Here is a 19355-nt window from a genome sequence, read left to right on the forward strand (position 1 = left end):
GGATAGAGAAGGGAGATGCATTCTTTCCTCACTTTAACCTATCAATCATCTTCTCCACGCTCATTGAAACATCTCCCTCCCTGACTTCCCACCACCATCAAAAACTAAATGAACTTTAAGAAGCCTTTTCTCCCGATGCAGATTTAAAAATAAAGGTCTATACTGCAATAGGGGGCCCAGTGGTAGAGCCCTTCATTAAGAGTACCTTAAAGATTCCCATCGAGACCCTGATCCAAAGCCCAATAATGTCACTGCGAGTCTTTCCACTGACTTCAGTGAGCGTTGGATCAGACCCCCTTTGAAGGGCCTAACACAGAGACGGCTCAGTAAGCATCAGCCCCTGCCCTTCTCCTCTTCTCCAGCACTCCCTACGATCCTGCCTTTTCTCTGGATTCTACTCTCAGGTCTGACTAATTTGTGCAGCTCTGTTCCCATTTTGTCTAAGTAAGGACATTGGTATTTGGCTTACGGTCATAAAGGAAATATTCTCCAAGACTGCAAGTGGGACAAAATGCTTGAATGTTTAACAGGTATCCAAGTGCACAATAGTATCAATATGCTATGAGTGTGGAACAGTTATCACGCTCCTCCCAGTCCCACTGTGTTCACCTTGCAATGGTTTGAGAATAGCTGAGATGGGTGAACAGGAGCACTGCTGCAGAGGCCTTCACCCCACAGCAGGGCTGAGAAAGGATGGCAGGAAAGGAATGAACATGATTCTGTTTGCTTTCCCTATCCCATACATTACTGTGGGCTATTTCCAAACATTTAATTAAAGCTTTTGTCTGAATGCTCAACACAGAGAGAGCTGTGTTTTCTTGAAATCACAACACAGGAGCACCAAAGAAAATACAAGAGTGTCACAGAAGGAGCCAGGAAAAGACAAATGAATAAAAAAGCATATCAATTGAAGAATACATTTCCCAGAATACAGCACTCAAAGGTCATGAGGTCACAGATGCTCAGCTGCTCATGCATATCCTCTATTCTCTCCGCTTGCATGCTTGCCCCAGCAAGGACAAAGATTTAATGAGAATAGGGTTAGCTTTTGCAGTTCTCACCCTTCCTTAGCCCCTACATCCGAAAACCCCTTTGAAGATGGAATAGACACACATTGAACTAACCCAGTGCACAAGCACAATCTGGGGTTGTCTGAGCAGGTACAAAAGTACAAGGTGGCTGTTGTCCTCAAACTGCCCTTGATATAAACAAAACCATGGAATCAAAGACTCATCACATTTAGGAATGAAAAGGACTTTACTGCATGGGTTGTCTGCCACTTCCCCCATCCACTGCATCCTGGCCAATGCACTTGCTGGCAAACTTAAGTTCTCAAATTTTGATACAGGTTTTGATAGAAAGTACATCTTCAGTAAAGTCTGCATTAATGCCATAATTTTAATGGATCTATGCATCCTGAATGGGAGAAAGAAGGAATAACATTAACCAGTCTCACTCTAAAGTTAATTAAAGTTGTCTGTGCACAGAAGATGTTTCAGTTTGTTTTGGATCATTGGGGACAATATTTAGGTCTTAATTTGGAAATAGAAATATCAACTGCCTTTAAGGTCAAAAAAATTCCATGGGGAGGGAAGGGCCTTCATGCCAAGCCTAGGTTTTACCTAATGTTCAAAGGCACCCTGGTAATTGGAGCCAACCATAAAACTCTGTTATACCGTCTTATGTAGAGTGAGAAGTATTATGCTTCCCACTCCCAGGAGTCATTCCATCACACAGAGTTCTATCTTGCATCTGTCCCCACACTATCCAGAATCTGATCAGTAGCTACCCACATGAGAGTTTATAACAATTTCTGTTAGCTAGTACATTGTTCCTAAGATATCACAAAGAAATCCCAATCAGTCACAACGGCAGACTATTTAGAGATGTGTTAGAATCAAAAAGTGACTGTAAAACCAGTCCCATGGTAGTGCACATACAGTATCTGTTCTGTGTGGGTGTGGTTTAGGATTCAACAGTCTCTGATTGCCATCTGCTTGTGTCTTCACAGTCAGATTTGTTTAGTTTAGAGACAAAAAACAAACTCTGTCAGCCCTTCAGAGCCAATATAGTTTCTTCAAGACCGACCCAATCTACCTTGAATTCCCCCCCCCCCCAGCTACTTAGTCACTTCCTGTCTTTGAATTTCACCATAAAGCCTCCTTTCCATGTTAGCCCCTGATTGACATTAAATTCTAGTCAAAGTTTCCTTACCCCAACTTTCATTACTGCCACCTCCCACTCTTCCCTCACCATAAGGCTCACCCCTGCTCACCTTTGCCTCACCCTAGCCTCATGGGTGCATAAACTGTTGGCTGTAAATCCATGTTAATCTTTCTTTTATTCTAGTGCAGGGATCGGCAACCTTTGGCACGTGGCCCGCCAAGGTAAGCACCCTGGCGGGCCAGGCCGGTTTGTTTATCTGCCGCGTCCGCAGGTTCGGCCGATTGCAGCTCCCACAGCTCGCAGTTCGCCGCTCTAGGCCAATTGGGGCTGCAGGAAGCCGTGGCCAGCACGTCCCTCGGCCTGCGCTGCTTCCCGCAGGTAAATAAACCGGCCCGGCCCGCCAGGGTGTTTACCCTGGCGGGCCGCGTGCCAAAGGTTGCCAATTCCTGGTCTAGTGTATCTCCATACCTTATTGTGTCCTGCCTATGAGAGTCACTCTCCCCAAGACACCACCTTATGCTCTCTGTTCCCCCTCTCATTGAGAGAAGCATGGCATAATACAGAGGCACAAAAGTTACCATATAGAAACTTACTGTACAGATATGGTGAATATCAGATTTGAATTCAGTCTGTACATATATACCATGTACAACCCTCCAAAATAGAACTGACACAAACACCAAGTACTTGCAATGGCCACTGCTGCATGGTGGCAGCCATTTTAAATGAGTTGTCTCCTGACACCAGATCTGATGACATAAAATTCTCTCCTTGTTTCTTCCCACTACCTTTCCCAGCACAACACAACCCTTATAGTCAATCTCTCCTAGTGCAGCATATGTACTATGTAGTACAAGTAGGCTACAGAGATGCTATGGTGATGGGCACCAATATGAAAAGTAGATAAATCTTCTCACTGATGCCCTTACTGCACAATGACATGGCTTGGAAATAGTCATACCCACTTCCCTCTTGTGACCCATGAGGATTCCGACTCAAAGGCCTTGACTCTGTGCCACCTGGTGATTCCCACCTATTTCAGTGTGAGTTCCAGAAGACCAGATCCACAGCTTTATAGTCCATTTGCACCACCATACCAAACCCAAAAAGCAGACCCTACATTCGTTGAATACCATTCGGAAGAGTATTTTATATTTAGCAAATCTGAAATGAGTGGATTTGTCCCATCCTTGCTGAACTGTATAGTCTCTACCAGCAATTTTTTTGTTATGTAGCCAGTTGCCACCATCTCTTTCTCCTTCTACCTGGCTTCCCACTTTCCTGCTTTGTGCCCACCTGCCTCTCTGTCACTCTGTTTAGACATTTGGATTTCTGCATTCTCTTGTTGTTTTCAGTTATAGAAACAGGTTATAATGCAAATAAAACACGAAGACTTCCTATCAAGCACAGGGGGCTGGGAACCAACTGTATTGGGAGGTTGGAGGTACAAGACATTCTCATTAAGAATCTCCTTTAACTTATCTCAGCCCAAATTATAGTTCTGCAATGCAATCACTACCACTCTATACCAGTCCCACCTCTGCATGTAAGATTAAAACAGCCACTTCTAGCATGCTTTTGAGTGGGCCTGATGCTAGGCACAGAGTAGAGATAAGCAATGCATTGAAGTTATATCACTGAGACGGAGGGGTCAAGAAATGGATAGAAACAAACCATCCCTCTGGCACTGCCTTTTTCCTGAATAGGGGGGTAGATCAAGGAGCTCAGATTCAAGTGTGTGGCTGGAGTCAGTAGCCTCTCAGCTGATGACAGATTAGACTCAGGGCCTAGTGAAAATATAGTGATTAGCTCTGAGCGGCATCATGTGTTTGTCTCCAGTGCTAGAGGAATTACTGCTGCAGGCTGTGATTTTCCCCAGCAAACTGTAATTATGTCAGGGACCCTCGTTCCTGTAATTTTTCTGGACAACCAAAGTGTAAAAGAATAAGAGAGAAAGGAGGTAGGTAAGGGTGGTGGGAAGCAAGAAATGGACAGGAAGCAGGGGAGACACATTTTGTCTTATTTCAGTTCAATTAGCAAAAACTCAATTAACCTCTCTTTGTTCCCCAGAATCAGACTGTTCCTATACAATTTTTCACAACGGTCATTGTCAAGTTTTGAGTCCCCAAAAGTGCCATACAGTCAAGCTAAATCTGATGGGCTGAGTCTGGGTCTTCCCATGTTCTAGCATTGGTTAAATGAATGTAGTGCCTATGAAAGGTGCCAGTCAGACCCCCCCTGAAGGAGGGGCTGCATTGAAAGGTGCCAGATTGACATTGCTGGAGACCAAACTTCTCTGTTTATCCACAACGCAGGAACGGGTACAGCATGGGTATAAGTGCCGAGTGGTGCTTTGTGCTATGGACTGCTGCCCACTGGAGACTGAGAGGCTGAACTAGATTTGAACCCTGGTCCCAGAAGCCTTTTCTAGACTATGATTTAAGGGGTTGATGTTAGAAGGGATTAGGTTGCACATACTAACTAACATGTTTGAAAAGACGAGTGTAGACAAAGCATTGTCACCTTTAACACACAGTAAGGACTGATCTACACTTAAAAGTTTTCCCAGTGTAGCAATTAGAGCAGTGGTTCTCAACCAGGGGTATGTGTACCCCTAGGGGTACTCAGAGGTCTTCCAAGGGGTACACCAGCTCATCTAGATATGTAGCCTATTGTAAAACTAGGCAAATAAAAAGCACTAGTGAAGTCAGTACAAACTAAAATTCCATAGACAATTATTTGTTTATACTGCTCTGTATACTATACGCTGAAATGTAAGTACAATATTTATATTCCAATTGATTTATTTTATAATTATATGGTAAAAATTAGAAAGTAAGCTATTTTTCAGTAATGGTGCGCTGTGACACTTGTATTTTTATGTCTGATTTTGTAAGTTTTTAAGTGAGGTGAAACTTGGGGGTACACAAGACAAATCAGACTCTTGAAAGGGGTACAGTCGTCTGGAAAGGTTGAGAGTCACTGGATTAGAGGGTTTGATATTTTTGTGACATTTCTGTACCGGCAAATGGCCTAGTGTCAATGCAGTTATACCAGCAAAAAAGGGCTTTTGCTAGGAACTGTTATTTCATTTGGGAATCTGGTATAAGCTGTACTAGCAAAAGGACGTTTTTGCTGGAATAAACTGCATTTATACTAGAAGGGTTTGCTGGTATACCAGCAAACATTTTAAGGGACAAGGCCTAAATTGGTGAAGTTAAAGCCTAGACTCCCCCTAGGTTTTATTTTGACCAGTTTAGCATATGTTAAAGGCAAGGGTCCTTTGTATACACTTGACTTTTAGAATCTGTTAGAATGTGTTTTGCTAACATGTGCTAACATTGGACCTTTTAATCCTAGCTGAGACGAGGTCAGAATTGTTACTGTCAAGACATGTCGCCCCTCTACATCAGCCGACAGACCTGGCTGGCATTGGAGGGAAATGTGTACTGCAGTCCCTGGAGAAGTGCAGCAGCAGGCATGCTATCCCCCTTGTGCCTGAGAGCTCCAGGAGATATTGTGTTAGGGTTACCATACGTCCGGATTTTCCCGGACATGTCTGGCTTTTGGGGGCTCAAATCCCTGTCCGGGGGGAAATCCCCAAAAGCCGGGCATGTCCGGGAAAATCGGGAGGGCTCGGTGGTGCTCGGCCGGGGCCGGCGGTGCGGGGCCGGGGGCATGGTGCGGGGCCGGGAACCAGGGGCGCAGTGCCAGGCCAGGGTCACAGTGCCGGGCCGGGCGCGGGGCCGGACGGGGAGCCGGGGGCGCGGTGCCGGGCTGGGAGCCGGGCCCGCGGAGAGCCGGTCAGCCGGGCCCACGGGGAGCCGGGCCCGCGGGGAGCCAGGCCGGCGGGGAGCCGGGCCCGCGGGGAGCCGGTCAGCCGGGCCGGCGGGGAGCCGGGCCCGCGGGGAGCCGGTCAGCCGGGCCGGCGGGGAGCCGGGCCGGCGGGGAGCCGGTCAGCCGGGCCGGCGGGGAGCCGGTCAGCCGGGCCGGCGGGGAGCCGGGCCCGCGGGGAGCCAGGGAGCCGGGGAGCCGGGCCCGCGGGGCGGGGAGCCGAGGAGCCGGGCCCGCGGGGCCGGGAGCCGGGGGGTGTGCTGGGCGGGCCGGGGGTGGTCGGCTGGGGCCGGCACCCCAGGGCCCGAGCCGACCCAGGCTGGAAACGCCGGGGGGCCAGCCTGGGCCGCGCCTCCTCCCCCCACACTCCCCTTACCTGCTTCAGGCTTCCCGCGAATCAAATATTCGCGGGAAGCAGGGGAGGGGGCGGAGACTTTGGGGAGGGGGCGGGGTTGGGGAGGGGGTGTGGGCGGGGCCGGGGAGTGTCCTCCATTTGGAGGCACAAAATATGGTAACCCTATATTGTGTTGACTATTGGATCCCCTTCAAGCTCCTGAGACAAGACTCACACTGAATTCTAAGCCTGGTCTATTTCCCCTGAGTGCTGCAGTTATGCTGACCTAGCCCTGAGCGTAGACACAGCTAGATGGATGGAAGAATACTTCAAGCAACCTAGCCACTCTCCAGAGGTGTTGTTCCTACAGCAATGGAAAAACCCCTTCAGTCACACTGGTCTGCATCTCTGCTGTAGGGTTACAGTGGCATAGTTACAGCACCACAGCTATACCACTATAGCACCCTTAGCGTAGACATGGCTTTACAGACACACAGCTCCTTTCACCTGACAACAGATGCCAGCAACTTGCTTGGCTGGAATTAGCACAAAGGACGCTGTGAGTAAGAGGAGGGAATGGAAGGGGTTGAAAGAATTCTTATATACTTCTTCATTTCCTTTCCCAACTGTTGTGTGATGTTGCTGTGAGTTATTGAACAGCTGCTGTGTTCTACCCCAGAGGAAACTGCATTTCAGTAGTGAGTGAGCCTGACTGCTAAAGTAAGTGCTGTGGAATGAAAGGGGCTACAGAAATGGTTCTAATTCATTATTATGTTAAATACATTTGGGACCACAGCACCTGAGGCCCTAGCCAGAGATGCCATTCTAGCTCCTCACATCTGCAGTCTCTGACACTCACTGGGCGTTTCTGACTTATCACTTGTGCAGTAGGTGGATCTCTCTTTTCTTTCCCCTTCCAGGTAGCTCCTTGCAATACTCCCAGTGGCTGGTTCTGAAATTCTGAGGAGGCCAGATTACTCAGGCAAAAGGTGTTTGCAGGCTTCAAAACTTTATGACTTCGGGGCTCCGGGAGATAAGGGTCCTGGATGGAAGAGGAGTGGGTGGATTGCAACTGCCCCAGGGCTGAGAGGGAGAGCATTCTTTTGCATCCATTCAGACACTCAGCCATTTCCTGCTTTGCTCTTGCAGTCAGCATGCTCCACCTGCTCTTACTTAACCATTTCCTGTTTACTGTTTTCAGAAACCCTGTGGTGCAGTTGCTAGGCTAATGTGTCACTGGATCAGTCTATATATACAACCCTTTTCAGACAGGCCTTCACTCAGAATTTTTTCACTCTAGTATTATCTGTATGTGAGTCTTCCAGGGAGATCCAGCAAGTGTGTGTGTGTACTCACACACATCTGCATGTAATTGCTACTCAGGGTGAAATTCATCCTTAATGTAATTCCACTGAAGTTGATAGAGTTACATTAGGGAAGAATTTGCCCCTTAGCTTCTGTCACTTTCTGTCTCTGTCTCTGTTTTTCTTGTGGTGCTTTCTGTTTGTTTCTATGGACTTGACCCAAGAGATGAGCAGTACACTGGAGGCAAATTCCCCTTTCTTTAGAAAAGAAGCTATTGAGATGTTTTGAACAGAGTCACCCTGTTGCTGTCTAAATAGCTTTAAAACTGTCCTGTCCCAAGAATGAGGGATTTGTCTGCATGATTTTCCCCAATTCCAAAATATTTTCTAACTTTGAAAGCAGTGAGGGGGATTTCTTCCAATTTCCCACCCCCTCCTGCTTCTCTTGCCTGTAAGGTAAGAGGCAAGGAGCACAGAAGAAAATTATCCATGCAATAAGTCTGTTTACAGTGTTGAAGTGTAGATGGTTCCTAAGACAATATTTCTCATGAAAATTAATTTTAAAGGAATACAGGCTCAAAATCAGTTTTTCTTGTCCGTGTTACCAGTAACTCCGTTATGATTACACTGTACTGAGCTTTTCAAAATCCCTTTTTCTCTTCACCCTTTGTGCTGTTTTTCTCTCCCCCCCCCCCCCCCCCATTTTTGCATTTCAGTCTGCTTGGTCAGTGAAATAGATTATTCATTTTTACTCTCTGACTCTCAAGCTCTAGCACAGAGCTGGAAGGTTTGGGTTGTGGTGAACCCTTTAGGGGAATGTTTATTTGTGAAAAAGCAAACAAAACCAACCTGTTCCCACTGCCAGTCTGTTTTAAAAAAAAAAAAGTAATGGAAACTTTTCAGTTGGAATTAGGGTTGTTTTAAAAAGAATCTGGGACCAGCTTTGACCTGACAGTATCCCGAAGGTATGTGCTGTATGCCAGTGTTATACTGATGTGTATATAGAGAGAGAATTGCAATCACCTTCTAAGAATGCTGCAGATTTAGGTCCCATCTACAAATCCCTAATGTAGACACACTGTGCCAGTGTAAAGCATGGCACTTACCATTGTGGTTTGCTCTGCTAACTTAGCCGAGCAAGTCATACCTGCCTAAACCTGGTTTTGTATGAGGGCAGCACATCTACATTAGGGATTCATACTCATGTAAGGTTTCAGAGTAGCAGCCGTGTTAGTCTGCCGCAAAAAGAACAGGAGTACTTGTGGCACCTTAGAGACTAACAAATTTATTAGAGCATTTATTTAACTGCATCAATGTAGTTATACCAGTGTGTATTTTTAAAAATTTTCCTAGTATAGATGGAGCCTTGTTGTGATTGTAACATGGATTTTCACTATTAGGTGTTATAGATGCAAACGGGACATCCCAAACAGCTATTAGCTGCAGGAATAACATAACTACAGTTACGTCAGGGTTTTCTGAAGTGCCCATCAACTCATCTCTGAAGAGCTTCTGATGCATCTCTTTAATCAGGAAGGCAAACGGTTGATTTCTACACATCAGTGCTTTTGGACTGGATCACATATATAAAATAGTTACTTTGGTTACTCTTACTGTTAGGGTACCTGTCATCAACAGCACTAGCCCAGAATGAGTCACACCCACTCATGCCATGATTTGCTTAAGCCAGCAAATCTCTACTTTCCCCCACTTTTTACAGGGTACAGTCCTGTTAAATTCATAATCTTATTGCACCATACAATTCTTCCTACAGCAGGCCCTTGCCCTCTAAGCAGTCTGTGAATCCAAGAGCTCAGCTGCTTCAAGACATTTTGGTTCATTGCCTGTCTTCATTTACCAGGTGTGTTCTTTTGCCACTTTAGTTTCCTGTTGCATATCAAATTTGGGTCCCTAGAAATTTCTTCTTACTAGAAATAATTAGATCTAATTAAGAGAAAATGTAGGCAAAATAGTGAGAAAATGTAATGGATGATGAGGTCAATTGTACTGTAGAATTCTCTTTTCTTTAAATCTAAGATGAGCAAAGCCCAGGAAAATATACTGTAAGGAATGATACTGCACGGGCCCCTGGTGCGGGAAAGAGACTAGTTGCGATCTTATAGGTATTTTCTGTCGTAACTTACATGATTCTTGGTAACATGTTCATTTCTCTATTGGCGATTCATTCGTAAGGGCATTTCTGTGTAGGGTGGAGGAGAGGTTCAGTGTCCAGAGAACATTAATCCTTATTTTAGCAGGTACAGGGTAAAGTGTGTTCCCTTGTACTCCACTGTAACTGTAAGCCTTGCCAAGCCCTTACATTCTTTTCTGAGTATGTAAAAGATAAGATAAAACATGAACACTAAGAGCTCATCCTGCCCCAAGGGTCTCTCTCTCTCTCTCTCTCTTCCCTTTACCCTCCCCACCCCACAACTTGGAATTGGTGGCACAGACCCAATACTTGACATGTTTGGGCCTTTTCTTCCTTATTGCTGCTAACCATGCAAATTAAAGTAATGAGGGCTGGGAGCCTTTCAGAGGTGGTTTGAAGTCCTGTATAGATGCAGAAAGAGAAGCGAATAAGGGTATGTCTACAGAGCTGATGTTAAAGCGCTGCCGCGGCAGCACTTTAACGTGGCTTTGTAGTCACGGCTCCAGCACTGAGAGAGAGCTCTTCCAGCACTGTAATAAAACCACCCCCACGAGGGGAATCGCTGCCAGCACTGGGAGCGCAGCTCCTAGCACTGGAGCACTACATATCTACACTGCCACTTTGCAGCACTGAAACTTGCATCACTCGGGGGATGGGGGGGTGTTTTTTCACACCTCTGAGCGAAGAAAGTTTCAGCACTATAAGTGGTAATGTAGACAAGGCCTAAGACAGAGCTGTAGCACACAAGCACCATCCTAATCAGCTCATAATCATTTTTAGACATCAACAAACACTAGAGACAAAGAAGAGATGAAGAAAAAAGGTCTAATCCTAAAGTGCTTTTTTATGTTGCTATTCCCCTCCTTCTGCCCCCACACAGTGACCCAAAACACTGGCAATAAATAATGGCAAGACCCAAAGTTTGGATTTCAGTGCAGGTTCAAAGGATAGGGTGGCCTCAGGAGCATTGTCTACACTAGGACTCCCACCACTGCTATCATCAGTGGAGCTGAACTAGTGTTAGCAACAGTGCAAAATGTTTGCAGATTAGTCTAGTAGAGACAAGGCCTAAGATTCCCCCAAACTACTCCCAGTTCCCAACTTGGCAAATCTGACCTAAAGCATATAAAGTTTCATTATCAGCTCTCTGTTTTATGACGCTGTTTACATCATGATCTTTCATTAGGGTCCCAGTAAAATCATGGTATGTTTCTAGGCAAACCACGAGCTTTAGATTATAGAAATTAGGGATGGAAAAGACTTAGAAATCATTCAGGGCTTGTCTTCACGTACCCCAAGAGGTGGTAGCTAGGTTGACAGGAGAAGTTCTCCCATCAGCTTAGTTCCATCTACATGGGCGGGGGGGGGGGGGGGGGGAGAGGGGAGTAGGTATGACTATGTCACTCAGGGGTGTGGATTTTTCACACCCCTGAGTGACATAGTTATACCAATATAGGTCTATAGTGTAGACCTGGCCTAGCTCCATCCGCCTGTAAGATCACAATATCGCCTCCCTGGTAGAGGCATTACAGGTATCCAGTTGATTAGAACAGAGAGTAGAGCTACTCTTAGCCAAAAGACCAAGAGCTCCCTTAGAATCATAGAAATTAAAGATGAATAAAATCTACTAGGCCATCCAGTGCCCTCCTCCTTCCCAGGGCTAGCTCAAGATTGTTCCTTACACTGTAATTGCTAGTGCTTTGAACAGTTTAGTTTTAAATGTTTCAAACAACAAGCGTCTCAACTGGGAGACTATTCAACAGTCCTCATTTCACCATCAGGAGGTTTTCCTGAGAGCCAGCCTTTTCTTAATTTAACCCCCCTGCTACTCCTACTTGAAGGTGACCCACCAAGGATTTAATTTTATTTTTGTAATTATCTGTGTGCCCTTTCTTTTGAACAATTTTTTTTTAACAATTGAAGAAGGCCTGGGAGGTTGCTTTTGGTCTTTCTTTGTTTTTTACCTTAGAAATACTAGGAATAATAATGCATAGTGGTTCTCATCAGTAGAGCTCAAAGCACTTATCAAAGGAGGGCAGTATCATCATCCCCATTTTATAGATGGGGAAACTGAGGCACAGAGCGGTGACATGACTGGCCTAATGTCACCCAGCAGGCCAGTAGGACAGCCAGAAATTGAACACAGAGCTTCTCAGTCCCAGGCCAATGCCCTATCCACTGGGCTATACTGCCTTCCTTGTCAGGGTTAATTTCCCTTGGCTTTTTTTGGAGAACCTGTAGGGAGCCCTCACTGAAGTTTATTCAGACCTTTCATATCTTCGCTGAAAGTGCAGTGTGTTGGCTATTTAATAAAGATATCCTGTCTGCCACGTGCTTGTTATGCATTGGCATTAAACAGGCATGAATAAAGGCAAAAAAAAAAAAAAGAGTTTTAAACAGACTGAGTCAGTTCTTCCAGCCTCCTGATCATTTTCTGAATTTCCTCCAGTTTGCCTGCATCTTCTTGGTAGTGAGTTGTCCAGAACTGAACTCACTATATCAGCAGTAGTCTTACCCATGCAGTGCAGAGACTTCCCTCCCAATCAGTGGCATGATGCTTCCCTTGCTTGCTTCATTTACATTTAAATGCAATTTTCAGTAATGGTGCCTTGTTTCTTACAATCTGTGTGGCTGTTGGAATTACTTATGTTCCATTGGGGACTTTAACACTAAATCTTAATGTTGTCCAGTCTACCAGTTTAATAGACACTGATTGCAGGATTTCATCTAGTTTAGATTACAAATGAAAGTGGCTTTGTTTTCATCCAAGCCTGCATTTGTGAATGTCCATTGTCACTTCAGCTCATGAGACAGCTCATGGTGTCCGACACCATCAGGTGGTCCAGAGACATTTATACGGAACACATCACAGGACACCATCAATACCACATTGAGTAACCGAGACCACCGACCAGGGAAATAACCCACTTCCTTCCCTGACGGACCAAGGGACGCACCCCACCCATGTACTTACCCGCTACACCGATACTGACTTGGACTCCTTATTCATTCCATGGGTGGCGTACCTGAGCCCACCTATCCACTGACACTTTAAAAACCCTTGCACCCCAATCTGGATCTATGCAGGTTTTGCGATATGTATGTATCTTCTCATCCTTGCAAACGATACCTGTAACCCCCCCTAACCCAAACCTGACCCCAGATGTACAGTACCTTGCCTCTTAACTCATGAATATTTCATTTTAAACATTAACTTTAATAAAAATTTTAAATTTGTTCAGAAGAAGTCCCAGGGCTGGAACCAGAAAGACACTGCAGGTCATGCTTGAGGTGTAGTGACAGAACTGTGTGGGGATCTGGAATGCTAAGAACAGGTGGTGTGCAGGTCAGGGTTGAAATGCTTTGGCAAAGTTGTATTTGGGGGCTGGCATGTACATATTTTCCTGGCTGCCAAGCTCTTCTGCAGTATCCCAGCACGTCCCATCCTCGGTCCCACTCCTCCAGCTGCCAAACCCTCCTCATTTCCAGGTATTATCCAACTGGAATGGGATGATGTTCTGAAAGCTGCAAGATTGTTGTAGGTCGCTGAGCAATCATCATCATTGCTTTCTGAGAATTTGAGAAATACCAGCAGGGCTGTGCTTGCTCTTTTGCCTCCTAGCCATGCTAATAGAGGAAGCTGAGAAGCAGCAATAGATTACATAAAGTAGGGAAATTCCCGAAGACCTCACCCAGACAATCTTAAACTAAAGTTGCTTTGCATACACAACAGATAACCCTGCAATTGCCTGTAGCTCCAAGGGGGGGTTATGTAGTCATACCCTTGTCTTGTAATCATTCAGTCCGGTTAAACCAGCTGAACCATGGAGACAAAGTAAAAATCCCTGAAACAGATTCTACCTTTTCCAGGTCACAGCTATATGGAACTCCGAACAATTACACATAGCATCAGTCTCTCCCACACCAGAATATACACTTTGATAATTATATTCCCATAGAAATAACAGCTCCCTATCTCTACTATCAATTGCTGTGAAAGCCAGCGTTGCTTCTAAAAGTATGCCACACTTTGAAAACGTGTGATTATGGAATAGTAGTACTCACTCCACAGTTAAAGTTGCAACTGAGTTTCCATTAGAAAACCAGTTTGGCAGAGAGTGGATGCTTATGGAAGTCACAAAGAAGTCATAGCAGCTTCAAAATGGTAGGTTAAGTCTGGGGCTAAGGCAGAATTTTTATGCAACATTTGAAATGAATTATACGTGACATTCCGAAGTACGTCCCTCTAAAAGTAGCGAGTGTTGTTAAACATGGTTCCAAAACTCTTCTAATTTTTTGGGCCCTTTGTAGCAAACCACCAGAGAGATGGAGACAGAAAAACCATCCTTTACTGGACTATCCTAGTTGAGATATAATACCCAGGACCAAGATGAAGTTGATTTGTGTAAAATTACAAGTTATTAATGTTTTCTTTAATGGCATTGCTGAGGAATGTTGGTACAAGTTCATTAAGAAAAATAGTACTTCTCTAGCCCCTTTCTTGCAGACACAGACATTCAGTGTGTTACCAGTTACTAGGGAAGTTTATCAATGGAAAAATTAACTTTTTCCAGCAAAAATCTTATTTTATTGGGTTTCAATGCTGTAACTTGTAAATGGGCCAAGAACATGAAGTAGAATGGCTTAGAGTAGCAGTTGTTAAGGAGTTGTTAGCAACTGTCTTTGGGGAAAGGGAGAGGGAGGCCACAATCCTGTAAGACTTCTGTTCCCTTCCACAGCCTGCTGTTGCAGTAAATTTCAGTGTTGTTGGAGCCATGTTGGTCCCAGGGTTTTAGAGAGAAAAGGTGGGTGAGGTAATATCTTTCATTGGACCAACGTCTGTTTGTGAGAGAGACCAGCTTTTGCACTTGCACAGAGCTCTTCTTCAGGTCTGGAAAATGTACTCAGTACGTCACAGCTAAATTTCTGGCCTTCAAACAACCCAACTTTGCCAAGCTCATCAGCAGAAGCAAGCTCCCCACAGACCAGGACACGCCAACTCAAAGCGGCACCAGACCCTGCCAGAACAACAGATGCAAAACACATTTCAAGATCCAGGGGTTGTACACATGCCTATCACATGTGGTGAGCCTCATCCAGTGCATCAAATGCCCTCAATAACAACTAGGTGGGTGAAACCAGGAAATCACTACACTCTCATATGAACTCACACAGAAAAATGATAAAAGTCAGTAACATCATATTATCCATGGGCAAATACTTTTCAAAAAGTGGTCACTCCATGTCTGATCTCTAGGTCCTCATCCTCAAAGGAACCCTGCACAACACCTTCAAAAGACTGAGCCTGGGAGCTTAAATTCATAACTTTACTGGACTCTAAAAATCATGGATTTAATACAGATACTGGATTTATGTCTTATTACAACAATCTTTAACCCACTATCCCCCCTCCCCTTTTGGTACTATGTCTGCATATGGGTGAACTGGCCACTTTACCTTGTATGGTCTCTTACAATACGTGTTAACCACTTATGCTAAATAATCCGTTCCATATTGTATTTAGCTGTGACACTGAGGGTCTGTCTACACTACAAAATTATGTCGGCCTAAGTTATGACAATGTACAGCCGCCACAGTAATTAAATCGCTTTTACGTGTCCACATTACGCTCCTTGTGTCCTCATTAGGAGCACGTGCACCGATTTAATTGTCAGCATGGGGCATGTGGGATGGCTTCTGAAAGCCAGTAACAGTCAATGTAAGTTAATCGACTTAAGTACATTGACCTACCTAAGTGCTACACCTCTCGCAGAGGTGGAGTTAAGTCGGTGTAGCAGGCGAGTTACATCAGCAGGAGCAACATTTGAGTGTAGATGCTTACAGAATTAGATTGATGTAAGCTGCCTTGCATCAACATAACTCTCTAGTGTAGACCAGGGCTGAGTACTTTTACCAGACCTGAAGAAGAGCTTGTCTCTTTCACCAGCAGAAGTTGGTCCAATACAATATATTACATCACCCATCTTCTCTCTCTAAATTTGCTGAGTCATTTGCAACCAGTCCTTTCTAAAGCTAGAAATGGTCCATAAACCACTGCACTGATTCCTGAGGCACATCCCATGAAGCCGTGCAAAGGACTCTGCGCATTTGCAGAGGACTCATTACAAGTGTCTTAGGCTGGGTCGCCACTAAAATATTTTGCCGGTATAGTGACGTTGGTCAGAGGTGTAATTTTTTAATGACATTTCTATACTGGCAACAGCCCTAGTGTAGACTACTCAGTTATACTGACAAAAAAGTGCTTTTGTGGTAGAGCTTATACCGATCTACTGGCAAAAGCACTTATTTGCTGGTGTAAACTGCATCTACACTAGAAGGGTTTGCTGTGGATAGTTATACCAGCAAACCTTTTCTAGTGTAGACTGAGTCTTAGTATGGGTATCACACAGCATCAGGCAGACTGAGAGAGGAGAAAGACAGCATTAGACGGGAGAGAGAGAGGTGGAGAGTCTCTTCACTTCAAAACTCCATATAAACCATAAGAAAGGACTTCTTTCCTACCTGGCACATTGTCCCTTCTGAACACTTCTGCTAATGCTGGTATTATCGTGGCCCCTTTCAGTCCATCAACTTGCCTTTTACCTACCTCCTTTCACTCAGCTTTATTGACTTTCTTCAAAGCTTTGATAGCGAACAATAGTGATTGGCCCATGCAGGTGTTGACTGTTCTGCAGGGTCCTTGAGGGAACTGTACTTTTCTATCCTACAATGGAGTTTGTCTAAATGATCAGAAGTACATATTTGCCTAGGACTATGGCAACTTGCAGTGCAATTACTGGCAGCAAACAGGTCTTTTCAGTCTAATTCCTCTGTCAAACAGGAGGACGTGCTCTGACTGGTGATTCATTATTACCTGGGATATTTTGGTTCTGATAATTGCTGGGTGCTCTTTCAGTTCATTATCTCACCTCTACATCTGCCTACAGCATAGATCAAGATGATCTTAAAGAGTACTCTCATTATGGTTATCTCTTCCCAACAGACAACAGTGCATCTGCTACATGCTGTAGTTAATTATAATAATATAACATCTCTACATTTATATAGCATGTTTACTCTTCAAGCACTTCACACACTATATATGTCTAGCACCGCTGAAATGGAATTGAGTCCGAGGTGTGGGGCAGCAGCCAGGCAGAACACTGAGGGGAGTGGAAGTTTTAGCCAAGTACATGAGGCAAAGTCCTAATTGGCCACAAAGATTCCTGTGTGGAAATCTAGTTTTCCAAGACCCCAATTAAGAGCAGAAGCAGCAAACTGTAGCTCCCTAGGGGAGAAAGGAGGTGAACTCTGCAGAGATTCAACCACTCTGTGAATAAGGGCAGAGTGTTTTCCAGAGAGGAAAGAGTACCCCATACTGTTTGACAGAGACCGTTCAGATAGGCTATGAATCAGCACTGTCTTGCTGGGAAGGCAGTCGTAGATAGCTCTCAGCCCCGTGGATTTTGAAGGGGGCATAGGATGGAAAGCAGACAGCCTTCATTGCCTATATAAATTCACCTCCACTGTTTAAATTTTATCATTAGTCTTCAAAGTAAAGTCTAATGTAAAACTTTGGATCTGGATACCAGTGCAGAGGGATATCCTAGGATGACAAAAGCAGAGTCCATTTTGCTCACTGATGTATTTAGTGCCTAGATGCTATGGTGACCAGCACGTATATAGATTGATCTGATAGACAAGCCATAAGATGTTCTGGCTATTGGCATGATCTGGACAAAGGATTCTGGGACACTGATATACTTTATCACTGGAGAGAGAGAGGGAGTGGGAGGAATCCCCCTAGCTGACTCCAGGTGGGTGAGGAGGCATTAGGGATAGTGATTCTGTGGGGAGTATGTTCTGCGAGAAGTTAGATATTTCATTGCATTTCAGTAGATGATATAGAGATACTTATTGAAATTACATTTAGACAAGTCCATCAATCCATTTATTAACGTGCCCACTGTTCCTGTTTCAAGGGGGATGAAACACTGAAAGTATTGGTGAGCAACAATACTTGATCTGTATTCACAGCAGTTTGATTAAAAGTTGGAAAATAATTTGTGAACCCTGGAGGTCCCATCTAACCCTTGTACATTTTTTTAAAAGCACTTTTACCTTTAGACTATAACCTGTAATATGGAAATTGGGTAGATGAGTGGAGTGGGTTACATCCCTATCAGCAGAAGGTCTCTGCAAGGACAGCCTAAATGTGGATCTTAACTGATACACATAGGGCCAGTTCCTCAGCACCTGCAAATTGGCATAGCTTCATTGACTTCAATGAAGATATGCCAGTTTACACAAGCTTAGGAGCTGGTCTTTAGTGTGATCTAATGAAGAATGATTGAAGGGATTGGATCAGGCTAAGATTTGGTTTATAGGGGCAGTTTGATCCCGTCACCTTGATGCCCAGTGTGGGAGTTTGCCTCTGTGAGGAGCATCATAAACTCTGAAAAAGCCAATCAGACAAACTAGAAAAAGCAGCCAGACCTACAGTACTTTTGCATGTGCTGTTCCAAGCCAAACAATCCGGTGACTGCAAGGCCCCAGGACAGCCAATCAGGCTGCTGGAGACATGATCATTATTCACTGATTAAAAGTTAAAAATCAAATAAGTAAATTAAGCTTCAGCCAGTCAGAAACTGGCTTATACTGAAAAGTCTAATGTGCTTTGCTTTCATGGGTAAACCAGATTTCTGATTGGCTGAAGCACACAATATGTCTTGTCTCTGCACTAGGTGAAATGCTACCATTTGGTCATGATCCAAGTGCATACAGTGATTCATTGGCCTTCTTCGTTGTGTGTTTCAGATGGAAAGGACCATCCAGATGCCAGCTGGGAAGGCTCCAGTCCTGTACTGCAGGCCATAAGAGTGAGGACCAATATCTTGAAAGATGGCTTCCCCAGTTCCACTGCTGAGACCCTCAAGCTAGCACAACCCATATGAAGAAGAACGTGTCTCAGCTGGAGGGAAGCATGACACAGATATTTTGCCAAATGTGATTTCTTTAAATTTCTATGAAGCAGTTTGTGGAATTGCTTCTTCTTTTACCTCTGAACAGGGGGACTTTGAATGTGGTTCTTGTTCTTTGTACATGAGTAGCCATATTATATTTAGTGATATAAAAATTCTGTGTTAGTTCTGGTTAATGTCGGTGACATGCTGAAGAAAGATGCCAGATTGGTGCTCTAAAATAGGTACAGCTCAGGCTGTGGCAGCACTTGCATCCCCATCTTACTACGGCCTTGCCAATGGGCTTCCTGACCTGGAAGACCCACTTCCAAGAGTGAGAGGAGAATTCAGTTAGTCCTAAAATGTCAGTTCAAAATCTCCAGGGAAATGTTGAACCCACCAGTTGGCTTGACTAAAGTACAGCAGTTCAGTGGTTCTTGTGTCTATGATGTACTTTAGAATAATCTTAGCCTGTTGTGTATCACAGTGAAATCTAATCGTAGGCTTATGGCAATTCAGGGTTGAGGGAGAAAATGTAGCAATGATTGCAGTCTCATCCTTCTCGTGGCTGAATTCTAGAAGATTAGTGTGTATGTCCACTCTTC

General features: G+C 44.6%; 1 protein-coding gene across 18 annotated transcripts in view; it reads left to right on the forward strand.

The window, feature by feature from the left end:
* The window catches only part of RAD51B (RAD51 paralog B), a 682929-nt gene extending 664003 nt beyond the window's left edge, over positions 1-18926 (forward strand). For 13 of the 18 annotated variants that reach the window (XM_065592927.1, XM_065592925.1, XM_024109218.3 and 10 more), the window contains one exon: positions 18608-18926. In XM_065592927.1, the coding sequence (XP_065448999.1) occupies positions 18608-18744 (137 nt within the window). In that variant the 3' untranslated portion in view covers positions 18745-18926. The remainder of the gene's footprint in view (positions 1-18607) is intronic. The other 5 variants (XR_010600611.1, XR_010600605.1, XR_010600607.1 and 2 more) reach the window with 5 other exon arrangements.
* Positions 18927-19355: the final 429 nt, after the last annotated feature.

This window comes from Chrysemys picta, chromosome 4 (genome assembly GCF_011386835.1).
Source record: "Chrysemys picta bellii isolate R12L10 chromosome 4, ASM1138683v2, whole genome shotgun sequence".
Taxonomy (NCBI): domain Eukaryota; kingdom Metazoa; phylum Chordata; order Testudines; family Emydidae; genus Chrysemys; species Chrysemys picta.